General features: G+C 41.0%; 1 protein-coding gene across 1 annotated transcript in view; it reads left to right on the top strand.

Annotated features, from left to right (window-relative positions):
• LOC148339744 (adenylate cyclase type 6-like) overlaps nucleotides 1–19,046 on the top strand; it is a 36,373-nt gene that overhangs the window by 16,390 nt on the left and 937 nt on the right. Inside the window, exons 5-24 of the mRNA XM_088290679.1 lie at nucleotides 6,068–6,217; nucleotides 6,984–7,105; nucleotides 8,429–8,540; nucleotides 9,128–9,255; nucleotides 9,338–9,496; nucleotides 9,598–9,739; nucleotides 11,272–11,400; nucleotides 11,483–11,511; nucleotides 11,582–11,729; nucleotides 11,818–11,915; nucleotides 13,528–13,615; nucleotides 13,688–13,804; nucleotides 13,879–14,037; nucleotides 14,175–14,350; nucleotides 15,342–15,368; nucleotides 15,454–15,483; nucleotides 15,568–15,700; nucleotides 17,157–17,420; nucleotides 17,494–17,698; nucleotides 17,778–17,902. Coding sequence (XP_088146805.1) covers nucleotides 6,068–6,217; nucleotides 6,984–7,105; nucleotides 8,429–8,540; nucleotides 9,128–9,255; nucleotides 9,338–9,496; nucleotides 9,598–9,739; nucleotides 11,272–11,400; nucleotides 11,483–11,511; nucleotides 11,582–11,729; nucleotides 11,818–11,915; nucleotides 13,528–13,615; nucleotides 13,688–13,804; nucleotides 13,879–14,037; nucleotides 14,175–14,350; nucleotides 15,342–15,368; nucleotides 15,454–15,483; nucleotides 15,568–15,700; nucleotides 17,157–17,420; nucleotides 17,494–17,698; nucleotides 17,778–17,902 — 2,541 coding nt within the window. The remainder of the gene's footprint in view (nucleotides 1–6,067; nucleotides 6,218–6,983; nucleotides 7,106–8,428; nucleotides 8,541–9,127; nucleotides 9,256–9,337; nucleotides 9,497–9,597; nucleotides 9,740–11,271; nucleotides 11,401–11,482; nucleotides 11,512–11,581; nucleotides 11,730–11,817; nucleotides 11,916–13,527; nucleotides 13,616–13,687; nucleotides 13,805–13,878; nucleotides 14,038–14,174; nucleotides 14,351–15,341; nucleotides 15,369–15,453; nucleotides 15,484–15,567; nucleotides 15,701–17,156; nucleotides 17,421–17,493; nucleotides 17,699–17,777; nucleotides 17,903–19,046) is intronic.

Here is a 19,046-nt window from a genome sequence, read left to right as displayed (position 1 = left end):
CCGCCTGTAGCTGCAGTCAGTGTGAAGGCGGGGCTTGACTCGTTATCGAGTGCGGTTCTGCTCATTTGTGATAAGGCCAGCGAGCGCCGTGTGTAGACACGAGGCCGGGGCTGTGTACACAAACTCAGCAGATGCTTGGCACGGCGCACACACTCGCTTACAAAAGATCATGTGACATTGAGCGCAAGTGTGCATGGGAGGACTGGTAGGGAATCCAATGAATGAAACGAAAGGATATTGAATTAAGTAACCTCTCAAGCAAAGATAAGGTGCAACCTGCTCGACACCGGTTGGAGCGAGCGATGTCATTGTTTGGGCTACTAGCGTGTGTTATAAAGTAGCCTGATCCAACACAGATGTTCAGAAGAGTTCCAGATGCTTCTCAAATCAATCATTTAATGGGGCCGGTAACAAAGTCACAATTGTGTCCTCTTCACACATTTTGACATATCAGCATGAATTATATTTCCTAGCAGCCTGTGAGCGTTCCCAGCTGAAATCAAGCAGTGCTGAACTCCTGGCGGGTTAAGCCGATGTTTGCAGCTCGCTGCTGCTCTGTGTTGAAGCAAGCCAGAAACACTCTTGCAGTTGTTGTAAGTTCAAAGTCCAGCAACACTCGCTGGTGCAAATTTCGCTTCACTTTGCTCCTTAAAAAAATGATGTGAAAAGTTGGGCTTTTTTTGGAGGATTTTACAAATGAGCTTAAACTATATTAAACAGAATACACAAAAAAAACATGATGACTTTGTTCACTGACTCTGATTTTAGAACTGTTGAATTTAAATTTCGACACGCAATGTACGAGTTAATCGCTTAAGGCGCTCACTTTGTATGGACAAAATTATGCCTTGACTTCTCACACTGTTCTTGTTGCTATTTCACTTAATTCTTGTCGGTGTCTGTAGCACAGGTTTTATTTCCAGCATCGAAATGCGAACGCAACATGTTTCTATTTTTCATTTGTGTCATGATCTGTGTCAAAAAATTCAGAGACAGAGATGCAGAGAAGAGCTTGGGGGTGAGTTTATTGCTCAGGATGAGTCACTAAGCCGATCAGTAGCGACGGGCAGAAAAAGGCTGCAAATATTTATCAATAAATTGTCTTACTGCGCGAGTTATTTTCTTGTCTTAATCGTAAGTGGTATGGTAGGTGTGTTCAAAACCGATAGGAGCTTGCTGTTAGCTGGCGTTACATTTTTGAGTCGCACTTGCATTGGTAGCTCTTCGACAAGTATTGGAATTAAATCCATATTTGGAAAAAGGCCCAATTCCAACCAGAAAGTATAAAAAAATGGAATGCCCTCACTTGAAACACCCAGCGTGAATCCAGACCAAAGTGGATCCCCACAGAAACGAGGTTGAATTAGTTGAAAATTATATTTACGGTTAGTGATGGGCGACTACCAACACCAGACATTGTGTCAGGTCGATACAGGCCTAATTTTAAGATATCGGGTACTCGTCGAGGCTCGCAATAATAACGACGGATATTTCAGAATTAAAAAAAATATATCTAAATAAATTGGACGGTGAGTAAGTTCTTCTCAGCTCTATAGTGGCAATTTGACACATTGGCAAATCATCATCTGCGTCAGAAAGAAATGTCTTTCTTCACATTGAGTTATAGTATTAGCGGTATTGGTACTTCGTATCTGTGAGCACTAAAAGGGATTAATCAAAGGGGAACATGATTCTCATGCCCAGCTTCCTTTTTACACTAATGACTGTTTTGCTATGATAACTTCATGGGAAACATTTGTTTGCAGTCAAGTGCTCACTCAAAAATAAAACCTTATAAAACGTTATAAGCATACAGTATGTTACCATTGTGCTGCTCTAATGAGCTCCTACAAATCATCTCTGCCCTTTTCTCCTTGAATGGTCCGTGTGCTGCAACTGGCCCTGAACCCAGGTGGGGGTGCAGCAGGTCTTTAGAGGAAAGCTGTGGAATGTGGGTGATAGTTGCTAAGTGAAAACTGTGCGGCCGCGATAATCATTCACAGTTTTCGTGGGTGTGAGTCTCGGACCAACACTATGCGGAACCTCGCACAGGAATGCGAAAAATACGCATGTAGGGGGAGAATGAGAATTGCACTTCAAATCAGCATCATGGCTCCCTCGCTTATGCAGGAGAGACCTTTAATGACTCTGCTATATGAATGCAGCTTGGAAACTGACATCATAGAAGACGTAAAGCAGGTCTCTTAAGATAAACCATGTGACTGATTTATCCTTACAGATGCAAGAAAAGGAAGTATTTTCCTAAATGCAAAGTGCACATCCTGCAGCTTCATTCACGTTACTGTCAAATGAATGTTTTGTTTTGTTGAGACTTCCACCAAAAAGATGTATTTCAACAGCAAGGCATTCAACTTCTTAATCTTTCTTCCACTGATCAGAATCAGTGATGATTTTCTTTTTTGGGTGGCAAGCACCATTAACAGGGCTGAACAGCACAAACTGCTGCGATGTATGGAGTGGACATGCTTCTCAAGATGAACCCTGCTCAGCGTAGAAAGATCATGCTTGGGACATTGGGGCCTTCCATCAGAAATAAAATGATGAACATTTGTAACACTTTTTTCCTCTTGGCTCTATATTAAGAAATACCAATGGCTCACCTTAGCTTCATTCATGGTTTATTGGTTTTCATCAGAATACTATTGATTTGTTTTTTTCTCAATCCTTAATTCTGGTTAAATATACTGTTGGTTTGATGGGAACACTAACAATATACTTTCTGATCAGCTCTCCTGCCATGAACCTGCTTCATTGAGCGGGCTAAATCCAAACACCTGCTCTGCGTGGCCAGAGTGAATGATGCGTTCAGCAGCAGCTCGGAAATTCGTGTGACAACATGTAAAAAATGGAATTTAGGGTTTTTCGTGGCAGTAAAAGTTTACGCATGGGAGGTAAATTAGAAGGGGGATATATTCAGATTTGCATGTACCTGATTTGCTTTTTATGCCGCTTCCCTACCCATTGCGCTGCTCATTCTGCCCTCCCTTCTCTCACATCCACGCACTCGCTCAAATGCCTGGAACTGTACGGATACCTAAAGTAGTTTTATAAAGTAGCTTTTTACTATTATAAGGCGACAGACAGACTTTAACAAACAAGCACACGTACACAAAAAAAAATACAAATAACATTTGAGGGGCGCAAAGGGTCCTTTTGGCGTCAGAGGACCTACAAACACGCACACACATACACGCTTTCACGCACACGCGCACACACGTCACTGGACGAGAACGTGGCACAGTAATTTCATTTTTTTTCGTCCTACTTTGTGAGTTGACCATTTATTGATTAAGCCTGTGTACCTTGCCTAACATGATGGAGCCTTTTTGTGGAAACAAAAATAATAATCTATATTTATTCCATGCTGCCTGTCCTGTCTCGATGAGAACAGCTCTTACATAATGCCATTTTGATATGCAGGGATTAGGATGCGCTCCTGTCCTGACTAGTCAGATGGCTGGCCGGCTGTACCCAGTGGAAATAACGTCTGCTTTCGCGACAGGGAATTATGTCATATGCCCTATAATTCCTGGTTTATTTTCGCCTCGTGAAATAAACATAAACGAAAACGCTGCCGGATGACCTTATGCATGAAGACGATAATGGGCCGGTGGTGTGATTAAAACGGCATCGGTCCAGCGTTGATGCGTGGCAACAAATGTGCACAGAGGACATGAGCAGGTGCACAGGTCCTGCAGCGCGAGCACGGACAAGTAGCAGGTAAACGCTGCTAAGCTCCTGAAGAGGTGGAGCGCTGTTGCGTAAACATAGGAGCTTCCTGTGTACTCTGCAAAGCCACAAGCCCTTACCCTCTTGAGAAAAGCAAGCAATTAGCAGCAGCTTGTGCGCTCAGGCACATAGGTTATGAGAAGCATGCGGTGTGAATCTCATCGCATCAAATAGTGTTTAGCCTATGGCAAGGAAAAGGTTTTTCTCTCGGTTTTTGTTTAATGTTCGTTACTTGTGCACTTTTAGACCAACTTACCTGTACCTGCATACAGAATGCTGGCTGTTTTTTTGCTTGAATAGCGAGCGAAATGTAAACAGGAGTGAGCGCCCGGGGCCATCTGCCTCATGTCACTGCGGCTTAAATCTGTCCGCTGCAGATATCACTCACTCTCACGCTTCTTTTTTTTTTTTTTTGTCTTTTTCCTTCCTCATCCTGCGTATTGCCACTTGATATCCATCTACATCGTCATCATTTATGTTCTATTTTTTACCCTTTGTCCTTCTCCATTCACCTGCTATCTTTGGTCATGTTTATTCGACACAGTTTCTCTTGTGATTCCTTTTCTTCGGTAGGTATTAAAATTTCCTCCTACTAGAATGATTGTTTCACAAAAACAAACAAAAACCTTTTCATTTTTTTTCCAATGGGTCTTTCGGTAATTTGGGTTAGACACAATATCCATCATGCTTTTTTTCTGTACTGCTTATAAATGTAATACACAACATTGAAAGCATAAAATAGAATCATAAAATTAATAATGCATGAAATACAATCAAAGTTATTAGAATAAAGCTAATATGTTTAAACTAAATAAATAATGTATTAACTGTTGCTTACAATATCGACATTTTAGGAATAAAACTAATGTCTTGTTTTTGATGAACACTTCGTTATAAACATGATTCTATTTTAATTGTAATTATACTGTTTATTTGCTATTGTGGCACTCGGAAAGATAAATATATATATTTTTTGAGACGGTGCTAGGTGTAAAAAGTTCAAGAACCACTATAATGAAAAAAATTTTTTGAATTCACTCAATTCATTTCATCCTGTGGTTGAATTATCTGCATCCTACTTTAAAAATGTATCTAGAGCCAAATTACATTTCGTACAGCCACTTGAACAAATAAAATTAAGTATGTTCTAATAAAACTGACTGTCGATAAGATATGTTCTCATCTTGCTTGTCTTTTGTTCTTTATTTGTGCTGTGCTCTTTTGGCCTTTGTGTATTTCCCTTTCGACCCAGGAGATGTCAGTGTGAAAACCTCTCACATAACATTAGTGTTTATTTTCATGTCAGAGAAGAGAAGTTGAGATCACATGCTGGGCAGGATAGCAGATTCCTGGGTCTGTTTCCACTTTCACTTTCAGTTGACATGATCCAGTCCGATATGGCAGGTCTTCTTATAAATGTTTGATACAGGATGTATTTCCCCCAGCTTGCTTCCTTGCCGTCCTACCCCCACAGCCCCAGCCACCACCACTCTCTTTATCAGTGTCCAAATGTAGCCTGTTGGGTGAGGAGTGTCACGTTCGCTCTGCAAACAACATCTTTAAAGGAAGTGGCGGCTCAACAGCAATTCCCACGATGCAATGGAAACTTGAACACCAGGCCACTAAATATCATACACGATAAATATCCAATCTGTCTCGTTCTTATGTTGCCTTATTTCACTGTTTACTTATGACAGGCGCATCTGTTTCTCATGTAATAAAAAAAAAAAAAATATTGAGTACATCTTTGTTTACCACTTATTATTTTATATGAATGGACGCCATGGTCTCATAGTATTTAGAGCTATTTTTAGAAAGACTATGCAGATATGAGTGAAAGTTAAAAGGAAAGACTTGTTTTCTCATTCTTTTGCTGCATCCGTTTAGTTAACCTTTATTAAGCCAAGTAATAGAACAGTGTTGAAATACTGACCTGGCAGCGGATGGTGGGGCCAAATAAAGCAAAAAATATATATATATATATATATATATATATATATATGTATAATATTATTAAAGAGATAATGTGAACAGAAATTAATTACAATTGACAATGGGAGTAAACACAAGCTAAAATCTTATAGCATGGTAAAAGTGGCACCAGTTTTGCAAGCTCTGTTGTGTGCAAAATGTAATTAGCAGCAGCACAACATTGGTAAATTGCCACAATTACTTCTGCTGCCAATCTTCTGAATTCCCCCGGAAATAAATAGAAATCTCTCGCCTGAATGTAAGCACTCTTCTTCACATTCTTCTTCTTCAAAAAAAACAAACAAAACCCGATTCTTTTTTTTTTTCATCTCCCTTTTCTCTATAGGTGAGTGCAAATGTCCTTATTTTCCTGTGCACCAACATCATTGGAATCTGCACCCACTACCCTGCTGAGGTTTCTCAGAGACAAGCCTTCCAGGAGACGAGAGGATACATCCAGGCCAGACTACATCTGCAAAGGGAGAATCAGCAACAGGTACTACGTATTACAACACTGACCAGAATTCAAGACCTTTTCTTTCTTCATCATCTTATTCTGGATCAACATTTTGAGTGAAGAGGTCATGCCAATATACACACAAATGCTTAGTCACGTCAACCATTTCTTTCTGGCATTAAAAAAATAACAGCTAGTTTAAATAATGTAACACTACAGACACACAGAGCTGGGCACTTGACCCTTTTTTGCCGGTCAGTCCCCCCGGCTTCCGGCCGCGATCTCTCTACCGTTCCGTCCTCCTCTTATTTTAAAAATTATTTTAAAATTTGTCACTCCTCGCCGCCCTTTCCCAAAAATGGGCCGGACTGCCCAGCTCTGTAGACTACTCAGTACTAGCTCCTTTTTGGATGTTGCTTCTGACTTTTTCCTGATTGCATCAAAAAGATAATCCATATTCATCTTTAGAGCGACCGCTACCGTTCCTTGAAAGAGAAGGTGCCCAGCGCTTATTCAGGTCAGATTACAACTGTATGTCCCTCGCTGTTGCCCGACTATTCTCTAGCACGCCATTGCTGCACACATCAAATTCAAGACACTGGTACTTTCCTACGGTGTGCTAGATCAGACTGCTCCTCTTGGTCTTCTATTTACGGTACCCACCAAACAAAATGCATTTACAAGATCCATAAAACATAAAACGTTCATCGTGGAACGAACCCAAACTGTAGGTCATAGACAGCTCGAGAGCGTTGCAGTCTGCATTTTTGTCTCAATTTTTTGTTTTTTTTTGCATGTTTCCCAGGAACGTCTGTTGCTCTCAGTGCTGCCAAGGCATGTTGCCATGGAGATGAAGGCTGACATCAATGCCAAGAAGGAAGACATGATGTTTCATAAGATCTATATCCAGAAGCACGACAATGTCAGGTCAGTCTGGACTAAGAATTTGGATTAAGAATTTTGACTCTTTTTTTTTTCTTTGAATGGTAGTTTCATTCATGCAAGATGGCGTAAGATACCGCATGTGGTCTGATATGATGGATAACAAGGTCACAGCATAGTACTCACATATACACACACACACTCACAGTCAGGCAGAGGTTAGTGTGGCTTGGTGGAGTGCAGCCTAATTAACACTAGTGAGGGAATACTTAATCACCAGCAGCCAAGGAAAGATAATCCCCAAAGATGAAGAACCTCGGCACACATTCAATTACAGCACTCAGCCAACACACTGCACGCATTCCCTATCTAAAACAAACTTATTCTTCATCCTGAAATGTAATTGTGTCATGCGCATTGATTGGATGTGATCTGATTTTCATCCGCAATAGTCTGATCTATGCGGCAGACTAAAGTGATTTCTATTCAAATTCATTTCTTGTTTGACTTTTTCCATTAATGGATTTTTGCCTGTATTTTTCATAGCTTGAGTTTGTAACACGACACTTTAGTCTGTTGTTGCTTATTTTGTTTTGTTTTTTCCATAAAATCTAACTACATCTTTTCAATTTTTTTAACTATACAAGTAAAATGTCTGCCTTTAAAGCAGGGGTGGGCAAACCTTTTGATTGGCGGGCCACAATGGGTTCTAAAATTTGACAGAGGGGCCGGGCCAGGATCAGATGGATGGAGTGTTTTGGTCACCTCACCTCATCAGAAAATAAATATATTTAATTTTAAATGAAAGTGAAAAAAAGCATTACAACAATAAATATGTCTTTGAAAAACCACAGTTTTTAGAAAATAAATGAACAAGGTTTATTTATTTAATTTCTTCCAAGTTCGGCGGGCCGGATTAAAACGTTTAACTGGCCACATGTGGCCCCCGGGCCATAGTTTGCCCACGCCTGATTTAAAGTCACACAAGAATGCAGGCACTGAATGCTGCATGACATACACACTTTGATTTGTTTCTCCCTTGTGGCCCGGATTGGATCATATAATCATCATCATCATCATCATCATCATCATCATCATCATATAATGGTAGGGTAATCAGAAACAGGATTTGGTTTGGATACCCTCAAATCCGAATTTGTAGATGCGAATCAGTTATGAATGTCCGGATAGTAGAAGCCATTTGCATTTTTTTGAAAAATTGGTCCCTCAAGAGTCCAGCTGGTGTAGGCTTCAGCTCATCATCATCCACTAATGAGAACCAATTCTATAGAAAATGGATGAATGTATTTTGTGCTCCCCGGTGAAGCAAAATATCAACAATAAAACTCATATTTGTGTCCTTCTCAGTATTCTCTTTGCTGACATTGAGGGTTTTACCAGCCTGGCCTCCCAGTGCACGGCTCAGGAATTGGTCATGACACTCAATGAACTCTTCGCCCGCTTCGACAAGCTGGCCTCGGTAATGCTCCGCACTCATCTGACACCTCACTGCAAAGTCTTATGTCGATACATGTTTTGGTCAAGGAATAGTTTAAGGGAATAACTTGAAATGGGATGTGAAGGTGATTATTATCAGCAAGATGACTTTATTTGCACTTTGAATTATGTGAAGCACATTGAAATGACCTTGTGTATGAAATGAAATATAATTCCGCGTTACCTTTAAAACAATTAAATATGTCATAATTACTATTGTATAATCACACCAAATACTAATTGAAAACCAGCGAAAATCATCTTGTCCACTGTAAGGTTCATAAATACCGCATTGCAAAAAATATTTATTTCATTGTCTCACAAATACAATATTAGCTATGCTTGCACAATGTCATAAAATCTAACACAAGACCGGTGTTAAAATTCCCCATTTTGCAAAATATGAGTGATACATCTTATGTTACATAAGATTGTGTTTGTATTATATCATCAAATGGATAAAAAAAAAAAGATGATGCAAATTTATTTTGTGGTAAAAAGAAACAAGGTTTTGTAGATGCTTCTGAGTAAATTTGAATTTTTTCTATTGTGCCCTATCATTTCTTTCAGGAGAACCACTGTCTGCGTATTAAAATTTTGGGTGATTGTTACTATTGTGTGTCTGGGCTCCCTGAGCCCCGTGCAGACCACGCCCACTGCTGCGTAGAGATGGGCGTGGACATGATCGAGGCCATCTCGTGAGTAGAAAGCCAAACCGGAACACTTGTTTTGTTTTGCAGTGGGGAACAAACACTGACCTTCTTGACATTGTGTCTTCAGGCTGGTGCGCGAGGTGACGGGAGTCAACGTCAACATGCGTGTCGGCATCCACAGCGGACGCGTGCACTGTGGCGTCCTAGGACTCAGGAAGTGGCAGTTTGATGTGTGGTCAAACGATGTTACACTGGCTAATCATATGGAAGCGGGAGGCAAAGCAGGGTGGGCGCAATAAGTACCAGCTCCCAAAAACACTTTCCATGTGCAAACATGGACTCAAGTTCAGTTGTTATTGGATACCTGATCCTTATGTCTCCATTTAGACGGATCCACATCACCAAGGCCACCCTGCAATATCTGAATGGAGACTACGAAGTGGAGCCAGGCTTTGGAGGGGAGCGGAATGCCTACCTAAAGGAGAACAACATCGAGACCTTCCTGGTTCTCGGCTGCAGCCAAAAGCGGGTTAGTGCTCAACATATTTAGCGCTATTAGGGTTCAGGTGTTGTGTGCTTTTGTTGGTCATGAAACTCCATAAGGTTCCTGTGAGAAGAAGAAGAGTGGCTTCTGCGACAGTAAAAATAAAAGTTTTAACTTCGCTAGTCAATCTGGTGACTCGTGTTTGTCTTATTACTTTGGCTGTGAAAATCTTGCTTGACTTTTCAACAGCTGAAAAGACATCAATACAATCACCAGAATTGCCAACTTCCTCGCTTCCCTCGATTATCCAAGCCTGTTCCTTTTTAGCCCGGTCCTGGTAGCTACTGGAAGCTGGCTGTGTTGTTTCCCTCTCAGTCCTGCAATGATATTGTCCCACCGTGTAACATTGCAAAACGCTCAGCGTGCATTCGGTCTGAACGCAGTATAAGGCTAGTAGGACTACATTTTCCATGATTTTTAGAGATCAAAGCAGGAAGTAATTCAAGTTCCTGTATGGCAAAAACGTGTGCCTGAGAATGAGAATGAGAATGAAAATAATTATAATAATAATTTGCCCTTTAATTGTCCCACAATGGGGAAATTCGAGATTCGAACCCAGGCCTCCTGGGGAGACTGGGTCCTGAACGCGGCGCGTTAGACCACTCGGCCATCCTGTAAATGTAAATGTCTATGTAAATAGGAAGGAATTAGAATTAAAGAACACAAACTGAGAATCCAACATTCATTATGTACATAAATCACACCGGAATACAAGGCACATTGTCAATTTTTTAGAAAATTAAAGAATTGTATGTGCGCCTTATAGTGCGGAAAATATGGTAATAGATAACTGCTAGCAATTTTATCCTTAAAAAAAAGATTCACCATCACTGAGAAAGTGGCCAAGATAAACATATGGGTCAGTGTTTTTCACATCCCCATCACCCTCAAATCATCTTATGCCATCCTCTGTGTACCAAAAGTTGTGGTCATGACTTGGGTTTGTTGCGCATGTGCTGAATTTTGAAGCCAAGCTGAGCTGCTACAAATGCTTATAGACACACTTGTTAGCCATAAAAACAGACATAGTTCCAATTACCGTATTTTTACAGCCAAAAGACGCGCTGTATCAAAGGGCGCAGCACCAGTTGAGGGTGCTATTTCTGTATTTAATTCTTATACTGGGCGCGCCGCACTACAAGGCGCATGCTAGCTCGCGCATGCTAGCTCGCGCATGCTAGCTCGCGCATGCTAGCTCGCGCATGCTAGCTCGCGCATACTAGCTCGCGCATGCGAATAAGGGATCGCTGTCAGTAGCAGCGCTTCAGACCGATGAGCAATGTCATGGCAACATACTAACCGATAACTCAGGGGAGGGATGTCTAAATAAGCCAATGAATTAACTAAAGCGAGGAAGAAGATTAAAAAAAAAAAAAAGTCTATTTGATCTCGAACCATTGGACACTTAGCACAATAATGCCGGACAAAAGACCTCTTCCGCTGCAGTTAGTCACTTGCGCTGTTGTTCTCAGCATGAGAACAGTTGGTAAAGCCCTCATGTTTTTCTCTCTGAGCAGAAGGAAGAAAAGGCGATGATGGCTAAGATGCAAAGGACGAGAGCCAACTCCAACGAGGGACTGATGCCACGCTGGGTCCCTGACAGAACTTTCTCCAGGACCAAAGACTCCAAAGTATTCAGACAAATGGTGAGTTTCCACCAACACATGCCTTGTGTTGATAGAGACTAAAATTTTTTACTTTGATTGCGATTTTCTTTGTCTTCTCCAGGGCATTGATGAAACCTCCAGTAAAGACAAGTAAGTCTGACAAACGTGTGATAGACTGTTTGCATCCTTTTTCCGCTTCTTATAATCTCTTCCTTTTCAGCCGCGGTGTTCAGGAGACCATGAACCCGGAGGACGAGGTGGATGAATTCCTGGGGCGAGCGATTGACGCTCGCAGCATCGACCAGCTAAGAAAAGACCATGTTAAAAAGTTCCTACTCACCTTTCAGACCTCCAGTTTGGAGAAGAAGGTTCGAGACCCTTCTTTTAATCATCAGCGGATGCTTTTTCAACCTCACTTCCATTAGCCCGACTCCATTTTTCTATGTTTTTTTTCAGTATTCCAAGAAAGTGGATGATCGTTTTGGCGGCTATGTGGCTTGCACTCTTCTAGTATTCTGCTTCATATCCTTCATACAGATTGTTATTTTTCCACAGTGAGTAGTTTACATATTACGCTAACATACTCTAATGTGTGTCAGTTAATTCTGGAAAAAAAACTCCAGTCATGTTTATTTCCATGCACTTAACCCAGTGAGAAGCAAAGGAGTAGAAGGAAATGAGGCCAAGAGGAGACGTCTTAAAATAAACTTTCAGTTCGGTACAGTTTGACTGTTTCGCTGCAGTCCCATCCTTCTCAGTGAAGGTTTACAATAATATTTCTTGATATCACAGTTTTTTTTTAAACTTCAAAAAGTACTTAATCCAATTTTTGTTCGATCCAGTGGAGTTGTAGTGACATAGTGACATAATGTACACACACAAACCTCTTTCTTCCACAAATGTTACACTTCACACGCGCTGTATTGTTGCCAGAACATAGGCCTCGTATGTCCCCCTTCACATGACATATAAGCAGCAGGACACTGAGTAACATTTCCTTCACACAATTTTTGTGAAACGGAATACAAATGTTTGAGTGGTGACTCTCAGCTGAATACGTGTCGAATAGGTCATGGTTTGCGGATGTGCACACGAGTCCAAATATGGCTCCTCTATTCAAATGAGGGCCACTTTCTTTTGGTAGTTCAATGTTTGATTAGTTCGGCAATCTTTATATATTATATAAACCCAAAATTATTTTTGGAAAAAAAGCAAAACAAATATTTGAGCCTAAATAACTGTGGTTTCACAAGTCAGTGATTTACTCGCAACCAGTCCAGGGTGTAGCTTGCCTTTTGCCTAAAGTCAGTTGGGTCAGGCTCCAGTTGCCCGCTACCCTGAACAGGATAAGATGTATGTTAAATCGAGGGTGGCTGGTTGCAGAATTAAAGGTCAACTTCTTAATAAAAACCTCAGGCTCTATTTTTTTTTTTTATCAGTGCAGGTCTGGCGCAAGGTGTTGCCTAAACCTGCGCAGGTGCGGGTTAGACTTTGTTTTGGTATTTTCGCAGGAGTACACAATTTTAAAAGTTTAAAATGTGTTTTCCGCCGTTGTGGGTGTGAACATGACCACCGTGTTTTGCCGCCAATTGAAGCAACCTCTCACATTCCCTTTAAAATCAGCTCACGAGAGGCACACAGTTCTTGACATGGCGGAAGGAGAAACCGATTCATTGGAGTCCTTGTAGGAAGTCAAAGTGATGCCGCAAAGTTGGCCAGAGAGATCACAAATCTGTAAAGTGGGCACTCAGGGACTGCCTCCCAAATAAAGATGAAAATAATGCATTCAATGATTCAGCTCACCTGATGCACGCTGTCGTCATATTTATGAATGAAACAGGGTCAACTCCACCTCGCATGTCAGTGGAGCTTGGAATCTGTCTGCCAGCACCTTCCATCAAATTCGTCAAAATCAGTTTCAGCAAGCGTAAGGTTTTGCCTACTTTAGCCACCAAATTGTCAGGTGCACTGGGGGAAAAAATCCCTGATTCCCAAACAAGCACATGAAGGCTTGCGTCGGCAAGGAAATCAGGATCCATCAGTTGTAATGCTTGAGTCTCGTGTTGAGCAAATAAACACCCTGACACTTTATCAGCAAATAAATTATTTGAAATAAAAGCAAATTAATAATCCTGAATGCTGCTCTAACTCTCCTGCTTCTTGCAGCACTCCAGTCATGCTGGGAATCTACATCAGTATCTTCATCATCCTGGCCAACATCCTCTTCATCTGTGCCATATACTCTTGCATCAAGGTAGTAGCGCTCATAAAAGATTTTCTCCACTGTTGAGTTGACATGTCACGATTCCTCTTGTTTGTCTCACAGCTCTTTCCTGCTGCAATGCAGACAGTTTCAAAGAAGATTGTCCAGTCTCGCACCAACAGCACTCTTGTTGGAGTGTTTACCATTATCCTCGTTTTCATTTCTGCCTTTGTCAACATGGTACGATTATCCGCACTTTCACCCAAAAAAAAAAAAGCATACCGGAAGCATTTATGTCTTTGGCTTTGTTATAGTTTGCATGTGACACCAAGAGCTTAGTGGAGTGTGTTGCGGAGAAGTCCAACTCCTCTACAGCCATGGTGACACCCTGTGTGATCCGCCGATTGAATGTGTCTGTCGAAGGGGGTCTCGAGATCTGTCCCAGTCAAGGCCCCTCCTGCCCCTTTCCCGAGGTGAGCGCTGACTCCATTGCAAGTCCTTTGTGTGCCTCCAATTAACCGCTTTGGTTCTCGATTGCCACGGAGTGAGGAAATGTCACATTAGCATTTGTGAGCTCCGCAGTTGATGATGCTCTCCTGTTTTGCGGCAGTACTTCAGCTACAGCGTGCTGCTGACGTTGCTGGCCTGCTCGGTGTTCCTGCAGATCAGCAGCATTGGGAAGCTGGCTCTGATGCTGCTCATCCAGCTCACCTTCCTGCTGCTGGTCGAGTGGCCACAAGTAGCACTTTTCGACAATGCAGACCTCTTTGTCACCTCCAATGCCATGTAAGTGCCACTCGAGAGCCCCTTCCCGGGAAGACCGGGATGGAGTTTCATTGTCTGCAATTGTTCCACAAATTTCATTTGCATGGTTCAAGGCTAAATTCATTATTTTACAACTCAACACATATCAACATAATTGGACAGGCATTTTTTTTTTGCTACTGGTCTTATTACGTCAGGGATGGCTTTCCTCACCAGATGTATGATAAAAATGCTACTTTATATATATGGATGAAATACGTGCATATGTGCAAAATATATAGATTTTTTTTTACATTACATTTGTCAATGCTTATATGAAAGAGCCACAATCCTAACCCAACTACAGGGTTTGAGGCAAACAACAAAGTAACCAAATACTATTTTTTTCCAGTGCAAAGGGCTCTCTTGCATGAAATTGACCATTCAAGGACGGCACAAAATTGCTGAACAAGAAAACAATATTAAGTGCAAGAAATTCTTTTGTAATTTTTTTCACGAAAATCATCTCACTCAAAATGTTCATATCATTAGATTGTTTGTCCTGCATATCATTCCAAATCAGCCACCCCAAAATAATAACCAGCCTATTCACGTTGTCGTAGGCAGAAATAACCCAATGTAGACTAAACTGTGACTTCTGCCATCTTGTGGTGATTGGTGAAATTACAACTCAAATTACAGTCGACACCTCCAAATTCACAGTATGGAACCTACGGATTCGCATTTTGGTGGATTTTCTTCCCAATATTCTTTCATATTTTGGATTTTTCCAGTTGTTTCTGGGATTTTTTTTACACTCATTTTCTTGACTTCTCTGGAAAACAATTATACTGTTTTGTTAGCATTTTTTGAAGAATTACTCCGGTGTGTAAAAAAAAAAAAAATTAAAAAAAATAAAAAATTATTTCCCTGTCGTACATCAACCCAGACCTTCTTGGACGTTACTCATTTGTTGTGCAATATGTTATACGGTTTTATAATTCCTAATATTGTTTCTTTGTTGTCATTGTAGTGATCTAAATGAAACAAGTACTCAGTGGTAAGTATTAACACTCTAATCCTGAAGAAATGGAACCCTTTGTTTTCACGTCACAAGAACTAATTTCCTTGTGTTTGTAAATTAGGTCCAGTTTTAATGAAACTACAAACCAGTGGTGAGCTACGTCGCCTCCATTTTGCGCTTACACTAACTGTCATCTTTTAATCTAGCGGCTGATGACGTGTTTGCCTCTTTGCAGCCCATTTGTTGTGACCAAAGTGTCCCTGAGGGTCATGACGCCTGTAATCCTCACAGTCTTCGTGCTGGCACTGTACCTGCATGCGCAGCAGGTCGAATCGACTGCACGCCTCGACTTCCTGTGGAAATTACAGGTATCTCCCGTGCCCACTAGAGGGCGGCATAATAAAACTTCAAGCTGCTGGAAAATGATTTTTTAGCCGTACCCATCATTGTGCTAGCGATCCTCGTGGATTGCGGTTCGTCCCGCGGCGACCTGAATGTGCCGTTAACTAATTGGAACGTTAAAATAAAAAAATAAAAACACTTTGACTTTGGCTTTGAATAAAATCAAACAATCAAAATAGGTATGGTGGGGACTGAGTATGCCATTCTTATTATGAATTAAGAAATCAGAGAATAATTATGGAGGATTTGGACCATTTTAAGTTAAACGGTGGCTCTAAATGGTTTGTTAAGAATTTTGTCGATTAACTAACAGTAATAATCAGTTGTCTGTCATTTGTCAATTAATCAAATAATTTAGATTAATTGAAGCTTGAAGTGCTAATTTTATGGTAATTTGGGCCATTTTCTGCAGGGTTGCTTCAAAAATGAACTTGTCTCAGACTTTTGTCTCACTGGCACAAAACTTCAACCACAAGTTTGCGACCGATTTATTGGTTGATTTATCAGAAAACCTAAAACTCAGCGCTGCAGGGTCAGTACTGGACATAACGTTTCGTGTGTGATGAAGGTGGCACCCTTGAGATTCATAAGGGTTCCTGATGTTCCAGTTTCGTTCAAACTCAGTGTACTCACATCTTGTCCTCGGCCTGGCAAACCTCCCAACTCGCTCGTGTCCTTGACGGGTGTGTGTGTCCGAGCACCCTTTCATCACTGACAGCAGCTTTAATTTGTTTTTATTTCATTACACACTAACTTGAGATGGCAGATTAGTGTCACAACAGTTTGTTCAACAAATCCATCTGGGAAATTGCCTGTGGAACAGATTTGCCTGCTAGTGATGTTCAAAGTTGGATATGCTCCTGTGAGACGTCTGTAAAAAGTGCACTCGATCACCCAAGCACTAAATTCTGGTGTTTCACAACGACACGTCAATCTTAGGTTAGCTTAGTAATTAGCATGTTTTCTTTGTCTTCTGTTAATTACTCCCGTCATCCCACCGTGAGTACGATACTTGTAAGAAATGTATCTTATTGGCCACCATGGGTGCAATGATTTTTTTTTTAGGATTTACAATTCTGAAATGGGTTGAGCCCCACTAGTCGCTAGCTTGTTGCTAGCTAGCTGGTGTGGCATAATTAGCACTCATCCAGTTTACGTAAGCATGTTGCAGCGTTACATTCATCCCCGCGAAGCTTTTTGGGACAGTTTCCGAAATTCAATCACACTCAGTGATTCTCACTGTTGCTAATTAGTATGTGTGATGAGGCACAAAATGTGAATTTTGACTTGCAAAATGTGATGCGAAACTGCTTATTTCTACCCTTTAGAAGCTTGGCATTGCCAATGGCTGGCGACCAGTACGTGATGTGCTCTGCCTCTCGTAAGAATGTTACTAATGGAGAGACTTACCTCTCCTCTCAGGCCACTGAAGAAAAGGAGGAGATGGAGGAACTCCAAGCCTACAATCGTCGCCTCCTCCACAATATTCTGCCTAAAGACGTGGCTGCTCACTTCTTGGCACGTGAGCGGCGTAATGATGAACTCTACTACCAGTCGTGCGAGTGCGTGGCTGTCATGTTTGCCTCCATAAGCAATTTCTCCGAGTTCTACGTAGAACTGGAGGCCAACAACGAGGGGGTGGAGTGTCTGCGTCTGCTCAATGAGATCATCGCTGACTTTGATGAGGTACGAATGTCATCGAGGCTCACGGTGCTGAAATGCCAGGTTTGACCTCTTTTGTGGGTCATTTTTGGGGCAGATTATCAGTGAGGAGAAATACAGGCAGCTGGAGAAGATCAAGACCATTGGCTCCACCTACATGGCCGCCTCTGGCCTCAATGACTCCACCTATGACAAAGAGGGCCGAACCCATATTACTGCACTGGCTGACTATGCCATGAGACTGAGGGAGCAGATGAAATACATCAATGAGCATTCTTTCAACAACTTCCAGATGAAGATTGGTAATGAAATGAGATTGTCTTTTTTTTCTCACTCCTCCAGCATAGCAATCAATGGTTTGTGCGATACTTTTTTATCCAGGTCTGAACATTGGGCCAGTGGTAGCAGGCGTCATTGGTGCACGGAAGCCTCAATATGATATTTGGGGAAACACTGTCAATGTGGCCAGTCGTATGGACAGCACAGGTGTACCGGACTGCATACAGGTGGGTTGCATGTTTTCGATTCTCAGCATCTCACTTGGGATGAGGCTCCAAGCTTACCAGTGACTCTAATGAGAACAATTGGCCAAGTTCAAAATAACCTTTTTTTGGGGGGATGAACAATATTTTTACTTCAAACATTTCACTCACACAAACAACCAATTGGTTTGAATTTTGATATAATCAATAGTTTTTATTCACCTCTTGCATAGCAGCAAACTGTGTTTTATTGTCTAGAAACATTTTCAGTGGGGCAGTTTAAAAAAATGCAGTAAATTTAAACTTTGTATTTCTTGTATCAAAAAACATAATATAACACATCTGTATATATTTTTTTAAGGGCTTTAAAAGCTTTTACGCAACTTCACAAGAGTAGTTAGCATTTTTGCGTACAATGTAATAATATAGCTTTTATGAGTTTAGACCTGCTAACTACGAATAAAACAAATATTCTTTATACGAGTTGAAGTACTGGAAGTGTTTTTTTTTTCAACTAAAATTAATACACCTTGACAGGGAAAAGTTGGTAAACTGTATTAAATGTTGAGAAAGTGTTTCGATGATTCATTTGTTAGATAATAATTCTTAAGACGTATTTGAAGGACTTTATCTAACTCAGGAAATATGAGAAATTTTCTCAAATTCTCACTTAGTTTAGTTGGTGAGAATCAATTTTCTGAATATTTTGTCGTACATATTATCAGGATAATTTATGAGATAATTACAGTTTATTTCAAAGCAGGACTAAATGTCCTTAATTACATCACATCAAATTGTGTTTGAAGTGAACCAAAATACGGGTAATGAGGGACCCACCGGGGCTGCTGCACTCCCTCGACGTTTCTCAAAAAACTCGACCTTGATTCGTGGCAGCCACTCTGCTGATTTAAAAAAATATTTGAGACAAACAGGGCGTGTTACAATAATAACGCGTTAAATGATATCCGTAACATTTTTTTAGCTCTGCGTTTTGCCATAACGGCCATTGGTATTTTTGAATTTCAGTGAGGCACAAAATGCAAACTTAAACTCGCAAACTGTTGATGCCAAACAGCTTATTTCAAGCCTTACGCACATTTTCTCGATTCATCCGACATAATAATTAACCTTGACGAACGTTTGAGCTTTATGGAGCTCTGCTTTGTCT

This window comes from Idiotropiscis lumnitzeri, chromosome 3 (assembly GCF_059441095.1).
Source record: "Idiotropiscis lumnitzeri isolate Australia: NSW breed Sydney's pygmy pipehorse chromosome 3, RoL_Ilum_1.0, whole genome shotgun sequence".
Classification (NCBI taxonomy): Eukaryota; Metazoa; Chordata; class Actinopteri; order Syngnathiformes; family Syngnathidae; genus Idiotropiscis; species Idiotropiscis lumnitzeri.
The sequence above is the reverse complement of the archived record's forward strand: the minus strand, read 5'-3'. Positions and strand labels throughout refer to the sequence as shown.